Source organism: Ranitomeya imitator, chromosome 5 (assembly GCF_032444005.1).
Source record: "Ranitomeya imitator isolate aRanImi1 chromosome 5, aRanImi1.pri, whole genome shotgun sequence".
Taxonomy (NCBI): Eukaryota; Metazoa; Chordata; class Amphibia; order Anura; family Dendrobatidae; genus Ranitomeya; species Ranitomeya imitator.
In genome coordinates, this window is record NC_091286.1 from 121,671,763 (window position 1) to 121,699,060 (window position 27,298).

A 27,298-nucleotide genomic window follows, 5' to 3' on the forward strand; every position below is an offset into this window, starting at 1 on the left:
GGGGGCGCGTAGAAGGTGAGGGGGAGGGAGCCATAGCGTTGTTCGAAGGCCTTTGTACTACCAGTAACATGGAAGCCCTCTATGTTTCCATTAACAGATGGAGAGAAAGCTAGGAGACAAAAATCACAATTGGGTCTTATCCGATGGTACAGAGAAAATAGAAATGTGGGACCACTCATCTGATAAGGTTGCAGACTAGCAACATAAGAAGGGCAAATGTAACAGCTTCTGCAGGACACCGGTCAGAAATACCACAGGAAAAACGATGTGCAAAAGGTGGTGTCATTAAACTGCGCTGCTGATAAAAGCTCGATGGTCGAGATAAAATCAAAGGAATTTAATAATAGAGGTTTTACAAGTCAAAGCGTTTCAAGGTTCTGCACGACCTCTTCATCAGGACAAAAACCTATGATAGGTTATCTGAATGACAGCACCTTTTGCACATCATTTTTCCACTAACAGATGACAGACCTGAGTGGAGACTTGCCTTTTTTTGTGGACTGATTTGAAGCTTTAATTGGAAATTTTTTACATAATGTTTGGGATCACATTTATCCTGAGCTCTATGCTGAGCACTTACAACGGAGATTCCATCTAAATCTCCGAGTGATGTGATTCAGATGAAACCCCCGAGGGATCCATTCACTATAATGAAACAGCAGAGTTACTCTGGATTCTACCTGCCCTGTGTTGAGCATTGTCCTCCTTTTCATAAGTACACAAAACTGTGGCGACCGCACTTTTATGCATGCCTAAAAAGACGGACACCGCCGGATCACAGGTCAGATGGCGTCCACAGTGCCTCCACCTGCCTCATTAGAGGGAATCTTCTGCTGAGGTTTCCATGTGAATTTGAGAGATTTACATGAAAAATACTTAGAATTGAGAGTCCTGGGTGGTTGATACATTTTAATGGATAACTGAAAAGATGGTAACATATTGCAAGCTTTCGAGACTTCTCAGGTCTCTTCATCAGGCACAGACTAAAGCAAATTCTGAAGAATCACATATTTAGTGATATTTAGTATTTCGAGTAGTCTCGAAAGCTTGCAATTTGTTACCATCTTTTCAGTTAGCCATTAAAAGGTATCAACCACTGAGGACTCTCAATTCTAAATATTTTTCTATCTACTGGCTAACACGGTACCAAGATATTTACCTTTCCTGTATCAGAGATTTACATGGAAACCATGATGTAAGCGCTCAGCACAGGATAAATGTAAGCCGACCCCTTACTGTGATCTTTGGGATTCAGCAGGTGAGGAATTCGTTTTATTTATTTTTTACGCTGTTCCTAGTGCGGTATAAGTGATTTGATGACCTTATTCTTCGGGTCTGTGTGATTAGAGCCATACCAGATTTATATTGGTTTTTATATTTGGCTGCTGTCACACACTAAAAGATGCTTTTTGCAAAACAAAGTTTTTGCATCGCTATATTTTGACAGCTATAAATTTTCTATACTTCTGCCAACAGAATCATGTGAGGGCTTTGTCTTTGGGATGTGCTGACATTTTTATTGGTACCATTTCCAGGCACATGACAATTTTGATCGCTTTGTATTCAGAATTTTGAGACGTAGAATTAACAAAAAACAGCAATTCAGGAATTGTTTAGTTTTTTATGACATTCACCATATGGTAAAAGTGATAAGACAGCTTTATTTTTTGGGTCAGTACTAGTGATGAGCGAATATACTCATTACTCGAGATTTCCTGAGCACGCTTGGGTGACCTCCGAGTATTAGTTTTCATCGCCGCAGCTGAATGATTTACATCTGTTAGCCAGCATAAGTACATGTGGGGGTTGCCTGGTTGCTAGGGAATCCCCAAATGTCATCAAGCTGGCTAGGAGATGTAAATCATTCAGCTGACGTGAGGAAAACGAAATCTCCGCGCACTAAAAAATACTCGGAGGTCACTAGTCAGTACTACATTTATTTAATACTAGATGATGGCCCGCTTCTAACGCATCGGGTATTCTAGAATATGTATGTATGAATTAATATAGCAGCCACATAGTATATAGCACAGGCCACGTAGTATATAGGAGCCATGTAGTATATAGCAGACAAATACTACGTGGCCTGTGCTATATACTATGTGGCTGCTATATACATACATACATATTGTAGAATATCGGATGCGTTAATACAGGCCACGCAGTATAACACAGTCCAAACAGTATATAACATTGCCCACACAGTATATAACACTAGCCACGTAATATATAGCACAGCCCATGCAGTATATAACACAGCCCACGCAGTATATAACATTGCCCACGCAGTATATAACACTGCCCACGCAGTATATAACACTGGCCACGCAGTATATAGCACAGCCCACGCAGTATATAACACAGCTCATGCAGTATATAGCACAGCCCACGCAGTATATAACACAGCCCACACAGTATATAACACAGCCCACGCAGTATATAGCAGCCACGTAGTATATAACACAGGCGACGTAGTATATAACACAGGCCACGCAGTATATAACACTGGCCACGTAATATATAGCACAGCAAACGCAGTATATAACACTGTCCACGCAGTATATAACACTGCCCACATAGTATCTAACACTGGCCAGGTAGTATATAGCAGACACGCGGTATATAACACAGGCCACGTAGTATATAGCAGTGTGGGAACCATATCCCTGTAAAAAAATATTTAAAATAAAAAATAGTTACATACTCACCCGCCGGGATCCTGCGAAGCTGTGCCGATGCGCGCGCGGTTGCGGCCATCTTCTGTTCCCAGGATGCATTGCGAAATTACCCAGATGACTTAGCCGCTAAGTCTTCTGGGTAATTTCGCAATGCATCTCTGAGAACGGAAGATGGCGGCTGTTATGGCTGGCAATCAGGCAACACAGCGTGCAGTAATCAGCGCACATACAGAGATCTGGCAATAACCAAAAACAATAGGACGAGCTCTGAGACGTGGAATCTCTGTAGACTGCAGTACCTGATCTATCCTCACACAACTATAAGCAGCAGTGGATTGCGCCTATCACTACCTATGCAACTCGGCACTGCCTGAGGAGCTGACTAGCCTGAAGATAGAAATACAAGCCTGACTTACCTCAGAGAAATACCCCAAAGGAATAGGCAGCCCCCCACATATAATGACTGTTAGCAAGATGAAAAGACAAACGTAGGAATGAAATAGATTCAGCAAAGTGAGGCCCGATATTCTAGACAGAGCGAGGATAGCAAAGAGAACTATGCAGTCTACAAAAAACCCTAAAACGAAAACCACGCAAAGGGGCAAAAAGACCCACCGTGCCGAACTAACAGCACGGCGGTGCACCCCTTTGCTTCTCAGAGCTTCCAGCAAAAGTTAATAGCAAGCTGGACAGAAAAAACAGAAAACAAACTAGAAGCACTTATCTAGCAGAGCAGCAGGCCCAAGGAAAGATGCAGTAGCTCAGATCCAACACTGGAACATTGACAAGGAGCAAGGAAGACAGACTCAGGTGGAGCTAAATAGCAAGGCAGCCAACGAGCTCACCAAAACACCTGAGGGAGGAAGCCCAGAGACTGCAATACCACTTGTGACCACAGAAGTGAATTCAGCCACAGAATTCACAACAGGCGGCATCCGCGTGCGCCTCGGGGCACTACGGAAGGTGAGAATAGCAGGTTTTTTGTTTGTTTTTTATTATTTTTAACATGGCATCTTTTTACTATTGATGCTGCATAAGCAGCATCAATAGTAAAAAGTTGGGGACACACAGGGTTGATAGCAGCATTAACGGAGTGCATTACCCACGGCATAACGCGGTCTGTTAACGCTGTCATTAACCCTGTGTGAGCGCTGACTGGAGGGGAGTATGCGGGCACCGGGCACTGACTAGATGGAAGTAGGGAGGGACCAATTCTCGGCCGGACTGTGCCCGTCGCTGATTAGTCGCGGCAGCCAGGACAGGCAGCTGGCGAGACCAATCAGCGACGCGGGATTTCCGTTACAGACAGAAGGACAGACAGAAAGACGGAAGTACCCCTTAGACAATTATATAGTAGATGTATGTATGCATACAGCAGCCACATAGTATATAGCACAGGTCACGTAGTATATAGGAGCCATGTAGTATATAGCAGACACGCAGTATATAACACAGTCACGTAGTATATAACACAGCCCGCGTAATATATAGCACAGCCCACGCAGTATCATAGGCAGCATCAATAGTAAAAAGTTGGTCACACAGGGTTAATAGCAGCGTTAACGGAGTGCGTTACCCGCAGCATAACGCGGTCCGTTAATGCTGCCATTCACCCTGTGTCAGCGCTGACTGAATTGGAGTATGGAGCGTGCATCGGGCAGTGACTGGACGGAAGTAGGGAGGGACTAATTCTCAGCCGGACTGTGCCCGTCGCTGATTGGTCGCGGCCTGGGGGTTGCAACCAATCAGCGATGCGGGATTTCTGTTACAGACAGACAGACGGAAGTACCCCTTATACAATTATATATATAGATTTTTTGTTATATTTTGGCGCTTTCACACAATAAAAATTATTTTATAGAAAAAAATTGATGTATAATTTTTTTTTTATTTCTCCACTGATGGAGCTGTTTGATGGCTTTTTTGTTTGCGGCACAAGATGATACTATTTTTATTTACATTTGTCTTTTTGATTGCATTTTATTCCACTTTTTGTGCTTTGCAGTACTATGAAAAACCAAAGTTTATTGCCACTTTTTTCTTTAATGTTCACTGAAAGGTTTAGGGTTGGCTGGGTCTCACAGGCCACTGTGGGTGGCAGATCAGGAAGTCATCATTTTACCTCCGACAGTCATGACAACATTTGGCTCCCCCGTGATCACGTTGTGCTGGGTGCCGGGGGGGGGGGGGTGTTGAATAGAGCCCACTACCGCTCACAAACTTCTAAATGCCTTGATTGCTATTGATCACGGCATCTAGAAGCTAATACAGGATTAACATCATCGGGCTCTGACCAAATCGCTCTGCACCGGAATCCTAGCGCTTGCAGGACTCTGGGAGTCCCAAGAGCTGCAAGACCGCCGACCTAAGAGAATTGTCGGTATTGCACAAAGCCCATCAAGCACTGACAGTTATTTAACGTTCGGCTTTTCTGAAGGGGTTAAAAGATCTAGTCTAGTGGCAAGTGAATTTTTCCCTATGACGAGTGACACAAGCAGCACCAGGGTCAATCATGATTTCATCTGAGTCTGAAGCATGTTGTGTCTGGGAATTCCTTTCTCAGTGCATCATAGGACAGAGATATCCCCGTGTCACACAGGAAAGCATGGCAACAGTGTGTAGGACCCACATCCCTAGAGCTACGTCATGAATCAAAGTTCATTTTAATCAATAGATCTTGAAATAATGAGTTCCACAATTGGTTGTGTTTACAGCAGCAAGGGAGTTGAGCAAAGTGTCGGGAGCTAAACAGGTAACAACCAGGACCTGTAACATGTGACAGAGTAGGAGGTTGTCCGGGGGCGGAGCCAGATGCCGCGGTGCAGAGGAGAGGTAAACACAGGAGAGTAGTCAAACAAGCTAAGATCAGAGCCAGGAGATCACGAGGTACCAAAGGGGTGAGACAGGATTGTCAGAAGAGAAGCCAGAGGTCAGAAATCCAAAAGAATGAACAAGCAGAGTAAGGCACGGAGAGCAAGGAAAACTATTTCAAACCGGGCACACACTCCAAGGATCAGGCACACAGACTAGAACGAAAGTATAGCTAACAGGGAATCCTAGTCTGAAGTGAGTATAAATACCCCTCCCATATCCAAAGGGAGGCCAGCAATATTAATCCTGAAAGAACAGGGCATTAACCATGTCCTAACCATGACAAGTCCCATGGATCTTAAATTTCTGAATATGTGCAACTGTAGTCGCAGGAACATCAAGTTGCTTGGAGATTGTCTTATAACTTTTACCTTTAACATGTTTGTCTATAATTTTCATTCTAATCTCCTGAGACAACGCTTTCCTTCGCTTCCTCTGGTCCATGTTGAGTGTGATACACACCATGTCACCAAACAGCACAGTGAGTATCTGTAGCCCTATATACAGGCCCACTCACTGATTCCAAGATTGTAGACACTTGTGCTGCTAATTAGTGGACACACCTTGATTTAACATGTCCCTTTTGTCACAATATTTTCAGGGGTACCATCATTTCTGTCCAGGCCTATTTCATGAGTTTTTTTAATTCTGTGGAAGCATGGTTGAAAAGCAAAGTCTGACTTTCATTTGTCCATTTTCATAGATTTTTTTAGTTATTATTACTTTTAAATCATATAAAACCCCAATAAACTTTATTAAGTATATAAATATTAAAAAGGCCACCAACCTGTGGCTACACCAAAACAAACCAAAAAACACACCGTGAAAAAACTAGTGTATGGGGAAAGGAAGTCCCTAGAACGTATCTACACTGATTACTGCCTAACAGCGGGGGTTGGCGCCCTAGGGGGAACGTTATGGCGCCCCCGCTCAACGACGGCTTACCCTAGAATCCCTGGATAGCCCTAATATTACCAATGGGTCCCTCTACCCGCACAATGATGATATGCTAAAGGTACCCCTAATAGGCTAGACAGATGACACACCTATCCATAGGGAATCCTACACCCCAACACAGTGAATATAAAAACAACAATGAGCACATGCAGTGGGCAAATGACGAGCATGCAAAATATAGAGTACCAAGTTGATTCTACTCAAATATACAGCTACTTAGTACTGGTAGCTACAGTTAACCTGTGTGGTGGGTCAATCAGTGTCAAGTCTTTCAGATTCATTTATGGGTCACAAAAATGGGCCCCCTGCCCAATAAAGAGTGACCTACCATGCAAAGATACATGCCGATACTAAATGCAGCACAGAGAAACCCCTATGAAAATCAACAGTGCCACATATAGAGCCGAAAGACCCCTTTCCACGTCACTTAATCATAAATGAAACTGCATAGTTAGTACTCATCCTTCGATGTCATGCCGTCAGCCCACTGTCATACACCGCCTCAACACGTTTCGCCTCTCGGGCTCATCAGGAGGCCCGATACATTAGTCATGTGTCTCGATAATGAAGGATCCTTCTTTATGACAGTGGGCTGACGGAAGGATGAGTACTAACTATGCAGTTTCATTTATGATTTTTGTGACCCATAAATGAATCTGAAAGACTTGACACTGATTGACCCACCACACAGGTTAACTGTAGCTACTAGTACTAAGTAGCTGTATATTTGAGTAGAATCAACTTGGTACTCTATATTTTGCATGCTCGTCATTTGCCCACTGCATGTGCTCATTGTTGATTTTATATTCACTGTGTTGGGGTGTAGGATTCCCTATGGATAGGTGTGTCATCTGTCTAGCCTATTAGGGGTACCTTTAGCATATCATCATTGTACGGGTAGAGGGAACCATTGGTAATATTAGGGCTATCCAGGGATTCTAGGGTAAGCCGTCGTTGAGCGGGGGCGCCATAACGTTCCCCCTAGGGCGCCAACCCCCGCTGTTAGGCAGTAATCAGTATAGATACGTTCTAGGGACTTCCTTTCTCCATACACTAGTTTTTTCACGGTGTGTTTTTTGGTTTGTTTGGTGTAGCCACAGGTTGGTGGCCTTTTTAATATTAATATACTTAATAAAGTTTCTTGGGGTTTTATATGATTTAGTCTTCAGCATCCCCTACAGAAGTGATAAAACATTAGAAATTCTTATTATTACTTTTGTCAGATTCAAGTTATTTCTGTGACCATTGTGGGTTTCTCTGTCATTAAAAAAGGGGTACCAACAATTTTGACCACATATGTATAAAAATGGCAGATATTGAACAAATTGTGAAGCATCACAAGAATATAGGACCGTAGGTCACGCATATATTAATATGCAGATCATATAAAGGACTGGTGCACAAAATACCATATAAGAAAAAATAGATTAAAAATGTATACATTTTATTTGAACAATAATTGATTAATAATCAGTACTCAAAGGTTAAAAAAACACACAGGCTGAACCAAAGAGCGGGACACAAACTGAAACACAGGCTAATAATCACATGCACATGATAGTATTTACGGCACATAGATATAGAGTTGGGGATGTAAGTACCCTGAACAAAGTGATATGCATTATACCAATCATATTTTGTAAGAAAGTGTAATGAGAAATATATAAATTGCTGTTGGTCTGAAAATGCCAGATGAATACTGGCTATATGGTCATAGCTAAATCAGCAGTAAACGGCATCTGCAATAGAAGGAAGTAAAGCTGGAAATAGAAGTATTCATTACCAGAGAGTGGATGTGTCCTGCATTACATGTGTATACAATATGTGAGGGAACATAATAAATACCTAGAGGTCAATAGTGTGCCATAGAAATATGAGCCACCCCACTAACGATGGGCATGTAAAGAAGGATGTAGCCCATACGTAATAAGGATCTGAATGTAGATATAACCTCTACCTTAAAATGGATAGAAGGATCATGAATGATAGGCTGGCAGAGAGGTCATAGTCCTCAGAGATCAAATGAGTGCACCAACCCAACTCCATTAAGTAATGTATAGATCCCAGTAATGTCACAAGACTATAAAAGAAAGATTACCTAGTGACAAGATGTCAAGCAGCACAGGAGCACAATAGGGAGTGTACAGGAACTGTGCTGTGTGATGGCTGTGTCTGACCGTGCAGGGACATGGTCTGATCATACCACAGCTCCTGGGCAGGGGAGGAAGCAAAAGAGTATACAGACAGGACAGCATAGGATCACGGCTGATTCTTTTTGTGAGATAAAGCATTAATTTGTGATACCCTGCTGTAATGTCTGTATACTTTTTTTTTTTCTTCCTCCCCTGCCCAGGAGCTGTGGTATGATCAGACCATGTTCCTGCACGGTCAGACACGGCCATTACACAGTACACAGCAGGGGCACATTTATAAGATTATCTCAGCACAGGAACATTATTTAAACACATCCAATTGTGGAAATTATTATTATAAGATCTATTGATTAAAATAAACTTCGCTTGTGGGACAGTTCAAAGTCAACTTTTGCCTTAAAGGTAATCTCTGAACAGATTTTTGCGACACCATCTGAGAGATGCATGGCAAAAGGGCAGAGACCCCGATTCTAGCGATGTGTCACTTACTTAGCTGCTCGTTGCAGTTTTGATAACATCATTAGAAGCAAGAACCACTGAAACATCCTAAATATCCATGTAAGCTGGCAATGCCAATCTAAAAAAGCCAGCATAAGGTGCATATGGACACTCCCAATACCATATATCCTACAAAAGCAACGGAGTTATTGTCTAGAAAAAGTGTATTTTAAGAAAAAAGTTTATTTAAATAATTAGGCATAAAAAAAATGACAAGACACTATATATGCGATACAAGTCAAACAGATACAACAAGTATCATATACAGGCCTGCCGCATTCCATAGCACATTCATGGGTAAGCTGTTCTTCCATCTGATTACCTCTTACATCCTTGTTCGGTGTTCCACTTGACTATCTCAGCTATGCAATGCTGCAGGCCTGTATATGATACTTGTGTTGTATCTGTTTGACTTGCATAGCATATATAGTGTCTTGTCATTTTTTTATGCCTAATTATTTAAATAAACTTTTTTCTGAAAATACACTTTTTCTAGACAATAGCTCCGTTGCTTTTGCAGGATATTTGATAAAATCGTTGTATCTGCTGAAGATCTACCATTTCTCTGAATGCTGAGCTCAGTATAACTCGCCAGCATCAATGATTGGCAGCTTTCTGTGTACACTGTTCATAGGCAGAAAACTAAACTGCCAATCAGTGATGGGGGTGGAGTTATACAAAGCTCATCAATATGGAGGACTACATGGCAGCAGGTTTACTGGTTAGTCCTCTACTCCTCTACTGATAATCTCCTGCTGATAAAACAGTGATTTTAACAAAAACAACACTAAGCAGCTCATTAAGTGATACATCACTGGAATCATGGTCTCAGTCTATATATTATCCTGCTCTCAGATTAGGTGGCAAAAACCAGGTGACAGATTCCCTTGAAAGACAAATGTGCATGGTAATTTCTAAAGGAAACATATGTCTTTATTTCAGGATTTGTTAGAAGACATAGCTAGTAGACCTTGACATGAACAATAAAAGGTTAAATATTCGTGATAAGAAAATAAAACATAGACCGCAACAGAAACCAAACACGTCAAGAACGAAAATAAAAAGAATGTGGTGTATGTTTTTTTTGTCATCCTCTGCTATGTCTTAAAAAAAAAGTAGCTGCTGACCTTAGTACATATTTCTACACTGGTGGCGGGCCTAATTGTAGAATATTTTAAAAATAGAACGTAGAACACATCTAATATATGGCAAATGCTTTGGTAAATGTTACCGGACTGAGACATTGAATATAAAGGTTCGCCATACATTCTGGAGGCTACTGTACTATTTTAACCTCTCGTGTCAGCCAGACAGCTGGGTTGCAAAGCATTATTTTAGACTATGAAACTGGATAGTTTGAGCGTGTAGTCAGCATTATATGGAAGACGTTTCTATACATATAAAATTTGTCTTCTTTATTTATGTGTGGTGCATTTTTTCAGGACTCAAGATGCCACTGCTGTTTCTATTTTCACGTAACGAAAAGGACCAAGAAAAAAAAAATATCTGAATATTTTTAATGGAGAAATATTAGAGTTGTAGGTCATTACCGACAAGTCCCAAAGGCAGTCATATCGCTTTACAGAGTAATTTGGGAGGGTCTAACGTGTCTTGATCTACATGTGTTACCATACTCAGTGGCATGTAAAAGTTTGGGCACCCCTGGTCGACATTACTGCTATTGTGAACAGTTAAGCAAGTTGAAGATGAAATGGTCTCTAAAAGGCCTAACGTTAAAGATGACACATTTACCTTGTATTTTAGGCAAAACAAAAATGTTGGATTCTTTTCATTTTAAAAATTATAAAAAAGAGAAATGGGCCGATGTGCCGTTGGGGATTTGTGTGCTCAGACAACTTTGACCAAGACATCAGACCTTAATTAGCCTGCTAGGGTTATGGTTTGTTCATCATCGTTAGGAAAGGCCAGGTGATTTCCCAGCTTTATAAAAAAAAAACAGTCTCCTCTAACCTTGCGCCAAAAAACAGCAGCCAAGGATTCTTCTAAGCAGCTGCCTAGCACTTTAATAATGAAAATGGTGGAGGCGCACAAAGCAGAAGATGGCAAAGCGTTTTCAAGTTTCCCTTTCACAAAGTAATTAAGAAATAGCAGTTAACAGGAACAGTAGAGGTGAAGATAAGGTCTGGTAGACCAAGCAAAATTTCAGTGAGAGCTGATAGTAGGATTACTAGAGAGATGTAAATCAGAACCCCATGCTTGACTGCAAAAGACCTTCAGAAAGATTTAGCAGACTCTGGAAATGTGGTACATTGTTCTACTGTTCAGAGGCACCAGCTCAAATATGGCCTTCATGGAAGAGTCATTTGAAGAAAACCTCTCCTGCTTCCTCACCATAAAATCCAGTGTCAGAAGTATGATTTTGGAAACAATTCGGGTGGACCGATGAGGTTAAAATATAACTTTTTGGCCACAATGACCAAAGGTATGTGTGGAGAAAAAAGAACACAGAATTTCAGGGAAAGAACATCACTTCAACCATTAACCCCTTTCTGCCAGCTGACGGAATAGTACGTCAGCTGGCAGATCCCCTGCTTTGAGGTGGGCTCCGGCGGTGAGCCCACCTCAAAGCCGCGACATGTCAGCTGTTTTGTACAGCTGACATGTGCGCGCAATGAGCGCGAGCGGAATCGCAATCCGCCCGCGCCCATTAACTAGTTAAATGCCGCCGTCAAGCGCTGACAGCGGCATTTAACTAGCGCTCCCGGCCGCGCGGCCGGAAATCCTCGCACTGCGGACCCCCGTCACATGATCGGGGGTCAGCAGTGCATCGCCATAACAACCAGAGGTCTCCTTGAGACCTCTATGGTTGTTGATGGCCGATTGCTTTGAGCGCCACCCTGTGGTCGGCGTTCAAAGCAACCTTGCATTTCTGCTACATAGAGGTGATCTGTACTTCACCTCTATGTAGCAGAGCCGATCGAGTTATGCATGCTTCTAGCCTCCTATGGAGGCTATTGAAGCATGCCAAAATTAAAAAAAAAAAGTGATTAAAAATATGAAAAAAATAAAAAATATATAAAAGTTCAAATCACCCCCCTTTCGCCCCAATCAAAATAAAACAATTAAAAAAAAAATCAAACATACACATATTTGGTATCCCCGCGTTCAGAATCGCCCGATCAATAAAAACAAAGGATTAACCTGACCGCTAAATGACGTAGCGAGAAAAAAAATCAAAACGCCAAAATAACGTTTTTTTGGTCGCCGCGACATTGCATTAAAATGCAATAACGGGCGATCAAAAGAACGTATCTACACCAAAATGGTATCATTAAAAACGCCAGCTCGGCACGCAAAAAATAAGCCCTCACCTGACCCCAGATCACGAAATTTGGAGACGCTACGTGTATCGGAAAATCGCGCATTTTTGTTTTTTGTTTTTTTTAGCAAAATTTGGAATTTTTTTTCACCACTTAGATAAAAAATAACCTAGACATGTTTGGTGTCTATGAACTCGTAATGACCTGGAGAATCATAATGGCAGGTTAGTTTTAGCATTTAGTGAACCTAGCAAAAAAGCCAAACAAAAAACAAGTGTGAGATTGCACTTTTTTTGCAATTTCATCACACTTGGAATTTTTTTCCCGTTTTCTGTTACATGGCATGGTAAAATCAATGGTATCTTTCAAAAGTACATCTCGTCCCGCAAAAAATAAGCCCTCACATGGCCAAATTGACGGAAAAACAAAAAAGTTATGGCTCTGGGAAGGAGGGGAGCAAAAAACGAAAATGAAAAAGCGGAAAAAGCTCCGGGGGTGAAGGGGTTAACCAGTTAAGGACCAGGGGTATTTCCATTTTTGCTCCCCTTCTTCCCACAGCTATAACTTTATTTTTCCGTCGATATGGCCATGTGAGGGCTTGTATTTTGCAGGAGGAGTTGTGCTTTTGAATGGCACCATTGAATTTACCATATCCTGTACTAAAAAATGGAGGGAAAAAAAATCCAATTGCAATTGAAATCCAAAAAAAAAAGTGCAATTTCCCAATTGTTTTGGATTTTTTTTTTAACCATGTTTACAAAATGCTAAAACTGACCTGCCAACATGATTCTTTAGGGCATTACGAGTTCATAGACAACAAACATGTCTAGGTTTATTTTGTGATGAAAAAAAAATTCCAAAGTTTGTTAAAAAAAAAAAATCTTGCCATTTTCCAATATCCATAGCGTCTCCATTTTTTAGGATCTGGGCCCGGGCGAGGGCTTATTTTTTGCTCGGCAATCTGACGTTTTTATTGATACCATTTTAGTGTGTATCCAATTTTTTGATTGCCCGTTATTGCATTTTATTGCAATGTTGAAGCGACGAAAAAAAGTTATTCTGGAGTTTCGATTTTTTTCTCACTACGCTGTTTACCGATTGGATTAATTCTTTTCTTATATTGATAGACCGGGGGATTCTGAAAGCGGCAATACCAAATATGTGTACGTTTGATTTTTTTAATGTTTTATTTTGAATGGGACGAAAGGAGGGTGATTTAAACTTTTATATTTTTTATATTTTTATAAACATTTTTTTTTTTACTTTAGACATGCTTCAATAGTCTCCATGGGAGACTAGAAGTTGCAGTACTTTGATCTCCTGTGCTAAACGCAGGCAATGATCAGATCAACTGTGTGTAGCAGAAATGCTCACATGCTATGAGCGCTGACCACCACGTGCCGCTCATAGCAATCTGGCTATGACAACCATAGAGGTCTGCTGGAGGCCTCTTGTTCTCATGACAACCCATTGGTGACATGTGATCTTTTGACAGAGTCTCCAATAGGCAGGATATCCGGTACGCTTTTGGTAAGTGCGAGTTAAATGCTGCTGTCAGAGATTGACAGCGGCATTTAACAGGTTAACAGCCGCAGGTGGATCGTGATTTCACCCACGGCTGTTAGAGGCACATGTCAGCTATTCAACACAGCTGACGTGTCGGGAAAGATGCTGGCTCAGCGCCGGAGCCGACATCAAAGGGATGGATTCCAAGTGGGTGTATTATTATGCCCAACATCAGAAAGGGGTTAAAGAGCTTTTGAGATAATTGTCCAATTACTTTTGATCTATTTAAAAAAGGCAGCTACATATTAAAGAGCTGTAATTCCTAAACCATTACACCAATTAGGTGTGAATACCCTCAAATTAAAGCTGAGAGTCTGCACTTTAAATCCACATTGATTATACGGTTATATGAAAAAGTTTGGGCACCCCTATTAATCTTAAGCTTAATGTTTTATAAAAATTGTTTTTTGCAACAGCTATTTCAGTTTCATATATCTAATAACTGTTGGACACAGTAATGTTTCTGCCTTGAAATGAGGTTTATTGTACTAAAAATGTGCAATCTGCATTCAAACAAAATTTGACAGGTGCATAAGTATGGGCACCCTTATCATTTTCTTGTTTTAAATACTCCTACCTACTTTTTACTGACTTACTAAAGCACTTTTTTTGGTTTTCTAACCTCATTGAGCTTTGAACTTCATAGCCAGGTGTATGCAATCATGAGAAAAGCTACTTAAAGTGGCCACTTGCAAGTTGTTCTCCTGTTTGAATCTCCTCTGAAGAGTGGCATCATGGGCTCCTCAAAACAACTGCCTAATGATCTGAAAACAAAGATTATTCATAATAGTTGTTCAGGGGAAGGATACAAAAAGCTGTCTCAGAGATTTAACCTGTCAATTTTTACTGTGAGGAACATAGTAAGGAAATGGAAGAACACAGGTACAGTTCTTGTTAAGGCCAGAAGTGGCAGGCCAAGAAAAACATCAGAAAGGCAGAGAAGAAGAATGGTTAGATCAGTCAAGGACAATCCTCAGACCACCTCCAGATAGCTGCAGCATCAACTTGCTGCAGATGGTGTCACTGTGCATCGGTCAACTATACAACGCACTTTGCACAAGGAGAAGCTGTATGGGAGAGTGATGCAAAAGAAGCCGTTTCTGCAAGCATGCCACAAACAGAGTGGGCTGAGGTATGCAAAAGCACATTTGGAGAAGCCAATTTCTTTTTGGAAGAAGGTCCTGTGGACTGATGAAACCAAGACTTAGTTGTTTGGTCATACAAAAAGGCGTTATGCATGGTGGCCAAAAAATACAGCATTCCAAGAAAAACACTTGCTACCCACAGTAAAATTTGGTGGAGGTTCCATCATGCTTTGGGGCTGTGTGGCCAATGCCGGCATCGGGAATCTTGTTAAAGTTGAGGGACGCATGGATTCCTCTCAGTATCAGCAGATTCTTGACAATAATGTTCATGAATCAGTGACAAAGTTGAAGTTACGCAGGGGATGGATCTTTCAGCAAGACAATGATCCAAAACACCGCTCCAAATCTACTCAGGCATTCATGCAGACACTGTTCTGGAATGGCCATCCCAGTCCCCAGACCTGAATATCATTGAACATCTGTGGGATCATTTGAAGAGGGCTGTCCATGCTCGGCGACCATCAAACTTAACTGAACTGGAATTGTTTTGTAAAGAGGAATGGTCAAAAATACCTTCATCCAGGATCCAGGAGCTCATTAAAAGCTATAGGAAGTGACTAGATGCTGTTATTTTTGCAAAAGGAGGACCTACTAAATATTAATGTCACTTTTCTGGTGGGGTGCCCATACTTATGCACCTGTCAAATTTTGTTTGAATGCAGACTGCACATTTTCTGTTAGTACAATAAACCTCATTTCAAGGCAGAAACATTACTGTGTCCAACAGTTATTAGATATATGTAACTGAAATAGCTGTTGCAAAAAAAACAATTTTTATAAAACATTAAGCTTAAGATTAATAGGGGTGCTCAAACTTTTTCATAAAATTGTATAACTGTATTTTAAATAAGTTTTGGCAAACAGCTAAAATGCCCAAACTTGTATCATTGTCCAAAAATTTCTGGACCCAACTATAGTAAATCAATCTGGACAATTATGCTATCAAATTAAACATTTTTGAAAATTTACTACTTTATTTCTCCAATAAAATATTTTTATTTTAAACCATAATGTTTTTTTTAAATCAGTGTACAAAGACAATACATACATAGATAATACAAAAAATACCATCAGATTAAAAATCTACATGAACAATTTTCCATTCATCCAAACAAAAACAAATATCTTGAAGAAAGTATTCTGAGAGAGTACTGTCATGTTCAGCAGATGTCAGATGAATGTATGACAACCATCTTACCAGCCTGCAGATCGGGCAATCTACGTGTAGGCTGAGAAGATGCCTGCTCACACACACACAGCTTCACGAGAATTACTGCATATAGCAGAAAACAGAAGACATTAGAAATGGCAGAATTCTTATTCTTCATTTTTCAGTTAAAAAAAATGATATTCAAATAGATACAAAGTATCAACCATTGATTTCCAACTTTTAAATTTACACAATGTTTGATCCAAAGAAATGTAATGTCTGTGCAAAAAACAAACAAACTGTAACTACAGCATGGTCTTCAAGGGTTGACATTCACTTTAACATGGAAAAATCTATTGATAAATCATTATTGGCAATCAAACAGAACCCTGAATGAACAAGATACTTGAATTATTATAATTATAAGTATGACACATGGAGTCCGGGTGGTCCCAAGCTATGGACCTCCCTACATTCTGTGTACCACTCTATAGAGTCATTCTCATCTAAAAGCAATAGACTTTCAACCAATAGATAGCAATACTTTCAAATATTTTCTTTATAATTTTTGTACATTGATACATCAATATATTATTGATTCACCTACATTATTACATCCTTGCATTACAGAAAAATTAGAACAATTAATCAGAATTGAGTGGTGTGCTCGGTATTCTATTTGTAATACACACGTCTGCTTTAAAGTATTCAAAGGAAAACTAGATGCTAAGCACGTTTGCAAGCTCTCACGTATAGAAGATATTCAAATGCTCTGCATAGCTATCACACATGGTAGTCAGACAGTGAAGCCATAGAAGCAATTGTAGTTTATCATCCTGCCATAGGACCCATCTTGTAGTAGATCGTTACACTTGGGAGCACATTGTGCTTTTAAATTTTCTAAAATCCTGCAAATTCATTGTTTCGGCAACACATTTATGTCCTCTAGGCGGAGGAGGCAGAAAAACAGTTCAACAACATTATTGATCCTTCACCATGTTTGACTGTAGGTTACATATTTCTTTATAAGCTTAATGTAGTCAATAAATATAGCGTAATGGAGAAATGCCTTGTCGAAGAGCCTTTGTTTAATTTTTGTTGATGGGACATTTTTTGAGAAGGAAAGTGGTTTGTGTATGTAATTTTAGCAAAGATCAGTAATTCCTTTTAATTCTTTTTTTAAGCAGTGGGGTCCTACTTGGCCTTAACTCATACAGCCCTGCTTTGCTCAGTGTGTGTTTTACGAGTCTTCTCATCAATGCTCCTAATTCTATCACATGCTGGAAGAGTCTAAACTGTTCAATGTGCCGCAAGCCTCTTAATCACAATATTGCAACTACTTAAGGCAGGATTGCCAAAGACTCTAGGGACAGTATAGCAACCTAATGACCGATACTACTTGGCAATAGTAGCGTTAATGGTCTGTTCAGACAGCTCTAGTCTTTGACATTGTTTACAAGAAATAGGGAATTCAACCTGTCATGTACCTGCTTCTCAGCACATGACTGGGGGTTGCGCCTGCAAGGGTTAATCTATCTCCTCTCACTCAGGCCAGCATTCAGCCTCTGTCCTATGCTGCATATAGAAGCTTTTATCTGAAGTGCAGGACATAACTTTTAAGTAACTGGAAAAAATAATTTATATAGTAGGTACAGTCTGGCTCAGATTTTAGTGAAAAGGGATTTCAAGAATAAATGGCATACAGCAAGCAAATCTTAGCGATACTAAACCTATGCTTCAGTGGATTATGAAATATGTCATGGAGAAACTAAAATATTATTAGATGAAAATGGGAACATTAACTAATCAGCATTAATTTACCAGAATAAGCCTTTAAATGAAACATGAAACAAACACCTGTACTGAAGGAAAAAATTCCACATCAGTAACAATGAGGGGAAATTAAAGTGACTGGGGTTTGGGATAGATTTGGCTGACGTGTATGGAAACGTTGCAGATAGGTGCACTGATACCAGCTGTGGAGCATAGTAAAAAGGCAGGGAGCCGATGTAAAACAATATAGTGTATTTTCACAATGATTCATTCAGTTTCCTGATATGGCTTGGAACACGCATTACTGAAGAGTCGGAGCTACTGTAATGACTTGGCGGCGAGAGCTCCAGCAGTAATATTCTGGTGCCCACTGGCCTCTGAAGACTAATGCAAAGATAACACCCTTAAACAAAGGGTATTTTCCACAGAGGCATTTCCTGTGCTTTCTAGAAATATGTTGCAAAATGAGGCCAAAAGGTGAACTAAAACGATGTCCTAAGACCACGTTCACAAGTCCAATATTTTATCAGTATTTTACATTGATATTTGTAGGCCGAAACCAGGAGAGGAACAGAAGAAAAGTAGAACAGACTCACCTCAGCACTTCTGTATTCATCACCCACTCCTGGTTATGGCTTACAAATACTGAGGTAAAATACTGACCAAATACTGAACGTGTGAACGTGGCCTACTGGAAATGTCTGCTCACAAAACATGATAGACAATTGATATTGAACAAATATATATTTCTAAGATAAGGTAAGGGATTTGTTACAAAACTTACATAAGATTGTTGATAAGACCTACACAAAGCTACATGAAATCTTACTACATAGTCCACATAGATAATTAAAAACAGGCTATTAAAAAGAGAAAGAAATATAAATCCATGGCACAACCTTCCTGTGTTCTCTGTGAGAGAGCCACTGTCTTATGTGGAATCAATCTCACTGTCAAACGAAAGGATTGGGGGACTGCATTCCAAACACCGGACCTACTGACCACCAATATGATCTGTCAGAGAGCAGTATGGAAGGTGCTACACACATTACATGGCTGTCTGAATGCATAATGGGGTCTTAACAGCAGGGATTGCAGGGCATAGATCTGTATATAATCAGGCAACTGAAGGGGGCTCCTTTATGTTTATAGATAGGGTACAGAAACATCAGAAGTCACAGACAACCAGGCTGTTGTGTCTCTGAATGGAATTACAGGTTGCTAACCCTTCAAGCAATGGCTTAAAACATCACTGACCCAAAATAAAGCAAGCAAACATTATGGAATCACATCCTATTGAAGGGGTTGTTTGGGATGTAAAACATTGTGGGAACAGAAGGAAATGAAATGAAATGAAAAATAACCAATACTCTCCATTCTATCCTCTGTACTTTCAGATTGATGCTCTCGTGTTCCCTGAGTCTTTAATTATCTGCAACAATGACATGCGGTACATCCATATGACCACTGCGACCAACTACAGGCCAAAGATGTCATCCTAGCAAATATGGCAGAAGCCTGCTGGGGTCAAGGATGGGAAATGGAAAATACAAAAAAAGATTAATCTGATAGTGTAACCCCAAATCACTTAAGGGGATATTACCGTCTCCAAGATCCTACCCCAATATGTAGTAGAAGTAATAATAATAATATTAGCAAATACCTCCAATTAGAAATGTAGTAAAGTTTTATACAGTTCAACTACCTTTTCCTGTAGATCCCTTGACAATTCTTTTGCTTTCCCCATGACTCACAATCCAGAAACATCAGTGGCTGGATGAAAGATGCAAGAGTCTGTCTGGATCCCAGAAACTCACTCGGCTTTTATGCACACATACTGATTATTACAAGCAAACAGGTCACAGGTGAGGATGTTACCTTCAGTAGCCATTGAAACCCATTTGTGTCAACTTCTGTGCATGTTATCAGGCCAAAATCACCAGGCTATGTGAACTTTTAATCAGGGTCATATGGATGTTTTGGGCTGTCATTATGATTTAAAAATAGAAAACACAGTAGTTTGACAATAAATGGTTTCACCCAACCACTAACCACGAGTGGAGAAAATGTTTTGGTGTTACCATTCATATTCTCTGAAGAAAGGCCAAGAAAGCAAAAATTCTGCTGGGGTATGTAAACTTTTGAGCACAACTGTATAGATAACAAACTGATACCACTGAGAGCAAATGCAGTTAGAATCAGAATAAGGTTTTGAATAGTTAAAATTTAAATAGTTTACCGTATTTTTCTGACCATAAGACGCACTTTTTTTCCTCCAAATTTGGGAGGAAAGTGTGGGTGCGTCTTATGGTACGGATGTAGCATGTGGGGAGGGAGGCAGCAGTGAGTGGGATCGCACTGTTATCCCACTTCAGGATGTCCCCACTGCCCAGAATCAGTGCTGGAGAAACCATGTGCTCCCGACGATTAAGTGCAGTGAATATTCATTAGCGGCTCCCCGCCCACCTATCAGCTGAGCAGTGAGCCGGGAGCAGCAAATGCTTAAGCAGGGACACACATGGCTTCTCCAGCGCTGATTCCTGCAGCAGCTGGGCAGGTCTGTGTGTCTGGGGGAGAGGAGGCAGCAGCAGGGGCCAAGGGAGAGAGGAGATGGCTGCATACCTGCCTGCCATGCCTGGGCTGGACGCTGAGTTCTGTGCAGGAGGACCTGTGATGATGTCAGGAGTGGGCGGGCTGGAGCATCACATGGCAGCTCAGAGCCATCCCTCTTCTTGACATCATCACAGGTCCTTCAGGCTCTCCAGTCTCCACTGCAGCTTCCTCATAACCTGTGCTATGGAAATGAAAGAGGGACTGCTCTGTGCACAGTAATGGGACGCTCCAGCTTTAACCTCACCATAGTGTGGCTGGCTGTCACATTTAAGAGGTTAGTCTTTACAATACACAATAAAGCACTCTGCCACTCCTTTGGTGAACTATAACTCCCAGCATGTCATAGGATCTGCAGGACATGCTGGGAGTTATAGTTCTCAAATGGGATTTTAAAGCAGCACTCCAGTGTTATTTTGCAGTGCTGGAGTGGTGCTTTAAATATAAGCCCTGTGCCCCCATTCTTATACTCACCCTCCAGCATCTTCATATAGTACTGTACAGACACCACACTTGTCCCGCAGCTTCCAACATAATAACATACTATTATATATAATAACACCACATATAATAGTATGTCATTTATGTTATTAAATATTTTACCACATTTTTTAGCTTCAAATATTTTTTTTCCCTATTTTCCACCTCTAAAACCTGGGTGCGCCTTATAGTCCGGTGCGTCTTATAGTCCGAAAAATACGGTAAATAGCAAAAAATTATCCATATAATGCGCCTTTCCATGTTAGTAGAAAAAAACCCCACAGTACTTACTGTTGTGAAGGCTAGCAGTTCTTCTTCTGTTAACTTGTGCACTGGATTATTCTTCTGTAAATCAATGCTGTGAAGAAAAATAAAAATAATCAGTGTTGTATGTCTGATATAATACAATACTAATGGTTGTAGCGTATTCAAAGCAGGGCAGTTCATGTGGCTGAGTAAGGGGACGTCTGTTCATTCCTCCCTCAGCATGGACAAAGTTTAGGCTACCTTCCCACTTACTTGCTTTTCATCTATCTCTTCTCTTCTTTTTTTTTTTTTATTGACCGTTCTGGTCAACTCTCAAAACCCTGGGGGGGAGGGCAATATTTCTGACCCCTTACCAGGCTGCTAACTATCAACCCATAGCTGTCTGTTTAGCCTTTGCTGGTTTGAATTTATAGGGGGACCCTATGTTATTTTTTTTCTGGGGTCCCCATAAATTTAAAAGGGAAGGCTAAGCAAAAATCTGTAAGCTGTTATTAACAGCCTGGGATCCTTATGGGTATTGTCCCTAGTCCCAGATTATTAACATCAGCCCCAGCCGTGGGCTTTCCCTTTACTGGTTATAAAAATTGCGCGAGAGCCCACGCCATATTCTTTATTTGTTTAATTATTTGACACAGCTGATGCTGCATACAACTCCGTTCATCGTATCCTGGTCGCGGTGATCTGAGCTTGAGCAGGAGACAATGATGAGAGCTGCCTTCAGCCACAGAGTATAAAATAGAAATGTTAAGGATCCCTGTGGCTGTCATGACTGTACTTCTTTACATTTTTGCTATTTACAGCAATCAGACAATGGCAGGTTCAAGTCGCCTAAAAGGATCTACAAAATACAGTGAAAACTGAAAAAAAAAAGTTTTAAGAAAAAATATGAAAAACAAAAATTACAAAAAGTTCATCCCACTTTTCCCCCATTAAAAATTAAGAAATAAAAAATACACACGTGGTATATTCACATCCATAAAACTCTGATCTATCAAAATATAAAATTAACTTGAACAGTAAACGGCGTAATGAAAAAGAAATCTAAATGCCAAAATAGCAGGTTTTTGACTGCCGCTACAGCACACAGTGACGCGATAAGATGTGACCAAAATATTGTATCAACCTCAAAATAGTATAAAAAGAACCCCATTAGCTGGAGGCACCAAAATCACAGCTACATCACCCAAAAATTGGAAATATCGGAAAAATGGCGAAAAAAACACAAATTTTATTTATTTGTGTAATTAACCCCTTCATGACCCAGCCTATTTTGACCTTAATGACCTGGCCGTTTTTTGCAATTCTGACCAGTGTCCCTTTATGAGGTAATAACTCAGGAACGCTTCAACGGATCCTAGCGGTTCTGAGATTGTTTTTTCGTGACATATTGGGCTTCATGTTAGTGGTAAATTTAGGTCAATAAATTCTGCGTTTATTTGTGATAAAAACGGAAATTTGGCGAAAATTTTGAAAATTTCGCAATTTTCACATTTTGAATTTTTATTCTGTTAAACCAGAGAGTTATGTGACACAAAATAGTTAATAAATAACATTTCCCACATGTCTACTTTACACCAGCACAATTTTGGAAACAAAATTTTTTTTTGCTAGGAAGTTATAAGAGTTAAAATTTGACCAGCGATTTCTCATTTTTACAACGAAATTTACAAAACCATTTTTTTTAGGGACCACCTCACATTTGAAGTCAGTTTGAGGGGTCTATATGGCTGAAAATACCCAAAAGTGACACCATTCTAAAAAATGCACCCCTCAAGGTGCTCAAAACCACATTCAAGAAGTTTTTTAACCCTTCAGGTGCTTCACAGCAGCAGAAGCAACATGGAAGGAAAAAATGAACATTTAACTTTTTAGTCACAAAAATTATCTTTTAGCAACATTTTTTTTATTTTCCCAATGGTACAAGGAGAAACTGAACCACGAAAGTTGTTGTCCAATTTGTCCTGAGTACGCTGATACCTCATATGTGGGGGTAAACCACTGTTTGGGCGCACGGCAGGGCTTGGAAGGGAAGGAGCGCCATTTGACTTTTTGAATGAAAAATTGGCTCCACTCTTTAGCGGACACCATGTCACGTTTGGAGAGCCCCCGTGTGCCTAAAAATTGGAGCTCCCCCACACGTGACCCCATTTTGGAAACTAGACGCCCCAAGGAACTTATCTAGATGCATAGTGAGAACTTTGAACCCCCGGGGGCTTCACAAATTGATCCGTAAAAATGAAAAAGTACTTTTTTTTCACAAAAAAATTCTTTTAGCCTCAATTTTTTTCATTTTCACATGGGTAACAGGATAAAATGGATCCTAAAATTTGTTGGGCAATTTCTCATGAGTACGCCGATACCTCACATGTGGGGGTAAACCACTGTTTGGGCACATGGTAAGGTTCGGAAGGGAAGGAGCGCCATTTGACTTTTTGAATGAAAAATTATCTCCATCGTTAGCGGACACCATGTCGTGTTTGGAGAGCCCCCGTGTGCCTAAACATTGGAGCTCCCCCACAAATGACCCCATTTTGGAAACTAGACCCCCCAAGGAACTTATCTAGATGCATATTGAGCACTTTAAACCCTCAGGTGCTTCACAAATTGATCTGTAAAAATGAAAAAGTACTTTTTTTTTCACAAAAAAATTCTTTTCGCCTCAGTTTTTCATTTTCACATGGGCAATAGGATAAAATGAATCCTAAAATTTGTTGGGCAATTTCTCCCGAGTACGCCGATACCTCATATGTGGGGGTAAACCACTGTTTGGGCACACGGCAGGGCTCGGAAGGGAAGGCGCGCCATTTGACTTTTTGAATGGAAAATTAGCTCCAATTGTTAGCGGACACCATGTCGCGTTTAGAGAGCCCCTGTGTGCCTATGCATTGGAGCTCCCCCACAAGTGACCCCATTTTGGAAACTAGACCCCCCAAGGAACTTATCTAGATGCATATTGAGCACTTTAAACCCCCAGGTGCTTCACAGAAGTTTATAATGCAGAGCCATGAAAATAAAAAATAATTTTTCTTTCCTCAAAAATGATTTTTAGCCTGGAATTTCCTATTTTGCCAAGGGTAATAGGAGAAATTGGACCGCAAATGTTGTTGTCCAGTTTGTCCTGAGTACGCTGATACCCCATATGTGGGGGTAAACCACTGTTTGGGCGCACGGCAGGGCTCGGAAGGGAAGGCACGCCAATTGGCTTTTTAAATGGAAAATTAGCTCCAATCATTAGCGGACACCATGTCACGTTTGGAGAGCCCCTGTGTGCCTAAACATTGGAGATCCCCCACATATGACCCCATTTTGGAAACTAGACCCCCAAAGGAACTAATCTAGATGTGTGGTGAGGACTTTGAACTTCCAAGTGCTTCACAGAAGTTTATAACGCAGAGCCATGAAAATAAAATAAAAATTTTATTTTCTCTAAAATGATTTTTTAGCCTGCAATTTATTATTTTCCCAAGGGTAAAAGGAGAAATTTGACCCCAAAAGTTGTTGTACAGTTTCTCCTGAGTACGCTGATACCCCATATGTGGGGGTAAACCACAGTTTGGGCACATGTCGGGGCTCGGAAGTCAAGTAGTGACATTTTGAAATGCAGACTTTGATGGAATGCTCTGCGGGCGTTACGTTGCGTTTGCAGAGCCCCTGATGTGGCTAAACAGTAGAAACCCCCCACAAGTGACCCCATTTTAGAAACTAGACCCCGAAAGGAACTTATCTAGATGTGAGGTGAGCACTTTGAACCCCCAAGTGCTTCACAGAAGTTTATAACACAGAGCAGTGAAAATAATAAATACGTTTTCTTTCCTCAAAAATAATTTTTTAGCCCAGAATTTTTTATTTTCCCAAGGGTTACAGGAGAAATTGGACCCCAAAAGTTGTTGTCCAGTTTCTCCTGAGTACGCTGATACCCCATATGTGGGGGTAAACCACTGTTTGGGCACACGTCGGGGCTCAGAAGGGAAGTAGTGACTTTTGAAATGCAGACTTTGATGGAATGGTCTGCGGGCGTCACGTTGCGTTTGCAGAGCCCCTGGTGTGCCTAAACAGTAGAAACCCCCCACAAGTGACCCCATTTTGGAAACTAGACCCCCCCAAGGAACTTATCTAGATATGTGGTGAGCACTTTGAACCCCCAAGTGCTTCACAGACGTTTACAACGCAGAGCCGTGAAAATAAAAAATCATTTTTCTTTCCTCAAAAATGATGTTTTAGCAAGCAATTTTTTATTTTCTCAAGGGTAACAGGAGAAATTGGACCCCAGTAATTGTTGCCCAGTTTGTCCTGAGTACGCTGATACCCCATATGTGGGGGTAAACCACTGTTTGGGCACATGTCGGGGCTCGGAAGTCAAGTAGTGACGTTTTGAAATGCAGACTTTGATGGAATGGTCTGCGGGCGTCACGTTGCGTTTGCAGAGCCCCTGGTGTGCCTAAACAGTAGAAACCCCCCACAAGTGACCCCATTTTGGAAACTAGACCCCCCAAGGAACTTATCTAGATATGTGGTGAGCACTTTGAACCCCCAAGTGCTTCACAGACGTTTACAACGCAGAGCCGTGAAAATAAAAAATCATTTTACTTTCCTCAAAAATGATGTTTTAGCAAGCAATTTTTTATTTTCTCAAGGGTAACAGGAGAAATTGGACCCCAGTAATTGTTGCCCAGTTTGTCCTGAGTACACTGATACCCCATATGTGGGGGTAAACCACTGTTTGGGCACACGTCGGGGCTCGGAAGGGAAGGAGCACCATTTGACTTTTTGAATGAAAGATTGGCTGGAATCAATGGTGGCGCCATGTTGCGTTTGGAGACCCCCTGATGTGCCTAAACAGTGGAAACCCCTCAATTCTAACGCCAACACACCCCTAACCCTTATCCCAACTGTAGCCGTAACCCTAACCACAACCCTAACCGCAACACACCCCTAACCACAACCCTAACCCCAACACACCCCTAACCCTAACCACAACCCTAATTCCAACCCAACCCTAACCCTAAGGCTATGTACCCACGTTGCGGATTCGTGTGAGATTTTTCCGCACCATTTTTGAAAAATCCGCGGGTAAAAGGCACTGCGTTTTACCTGCGGATTTACTGCGGATTTCACCTGCGGATTCCTATTGAGGAATAGGTGTAAAACGCTGCGGAATCCGCACAAAGAATTGACATGCTGCGGAAAATACAACGCAGCGTTTCCGTGCGGTATTTTCCGCACCATGGGCACAGCGGATTTGGTTTTCCATAGGTTTACATGGTACTGTAAACCTGATGGAACACTGCTGCGGATCCGCAGAGGCCAATCCGCTGCGGATCCGCAGCCAAATCCGCACCGTGTGCACATAGCCTAATTCTAAAGGTATGTGCACACGCTGCGGAAAACGCTGCGGATCCGGAGCAGTTTCCCATGAGTTTACAGTTCAATGTAAACCTATGGGAAACAAAAATCGCTGTACACATGCTGCGGAAAAACTGCACGGAAACGCAGCGGTTTACATTCCGCAGCATGTCACTTCTTTCTGCGGATTCCACAGCGGTTTTACAACTGCTCCAATAGAAAATCGCAGTTGTAAAACCGCAGTGAAATGCGCAGAAAAACCGCGGTAAATCTGCCATAAATCCGCAGCGGTTTAGCACTGCGGATTTATCAAATCCGCTGCGGAAAAATCCGCAGAGGACCAGAATACGTGTGCACATACCGAAACCCTAACCCTACCCCTAACCCTACCCCTAACCCTACCCCTAACCCTACCCCTAACCCTACCCCTAACCCTAACCCTAACCCTACCCCTAACCCTACCCCTAACCCTACCCCTAGTTCTAACTCCAACCTTAGTGAAAAAAAAAAAAAATTCTTTATTTTA

General features: G+C 41.1%; 1 protein-coding gene across 1 annotated transcript in view; it reads right to left on the reverse strand.

Moving 5' to 3' along the window:
• Positions 1-27,298, reverse strand: part of TTC27 (tetratricopeptide repeat domain 27) — a 630,563-nt gene that overhangs the window by 242,575 nt on the left and 360,690 nt on the right. The window contains exon 10 of the mRNA XM_069769113.1: positions 21,454-21,520. Within this exon, the coding sequence (XP_069625214.1) occupies positions 21,454-21,520 (67 nt within the window). The remainder of the gene's footprint in view (positions 1-21,453; positions 21,521-27,298) is intronic.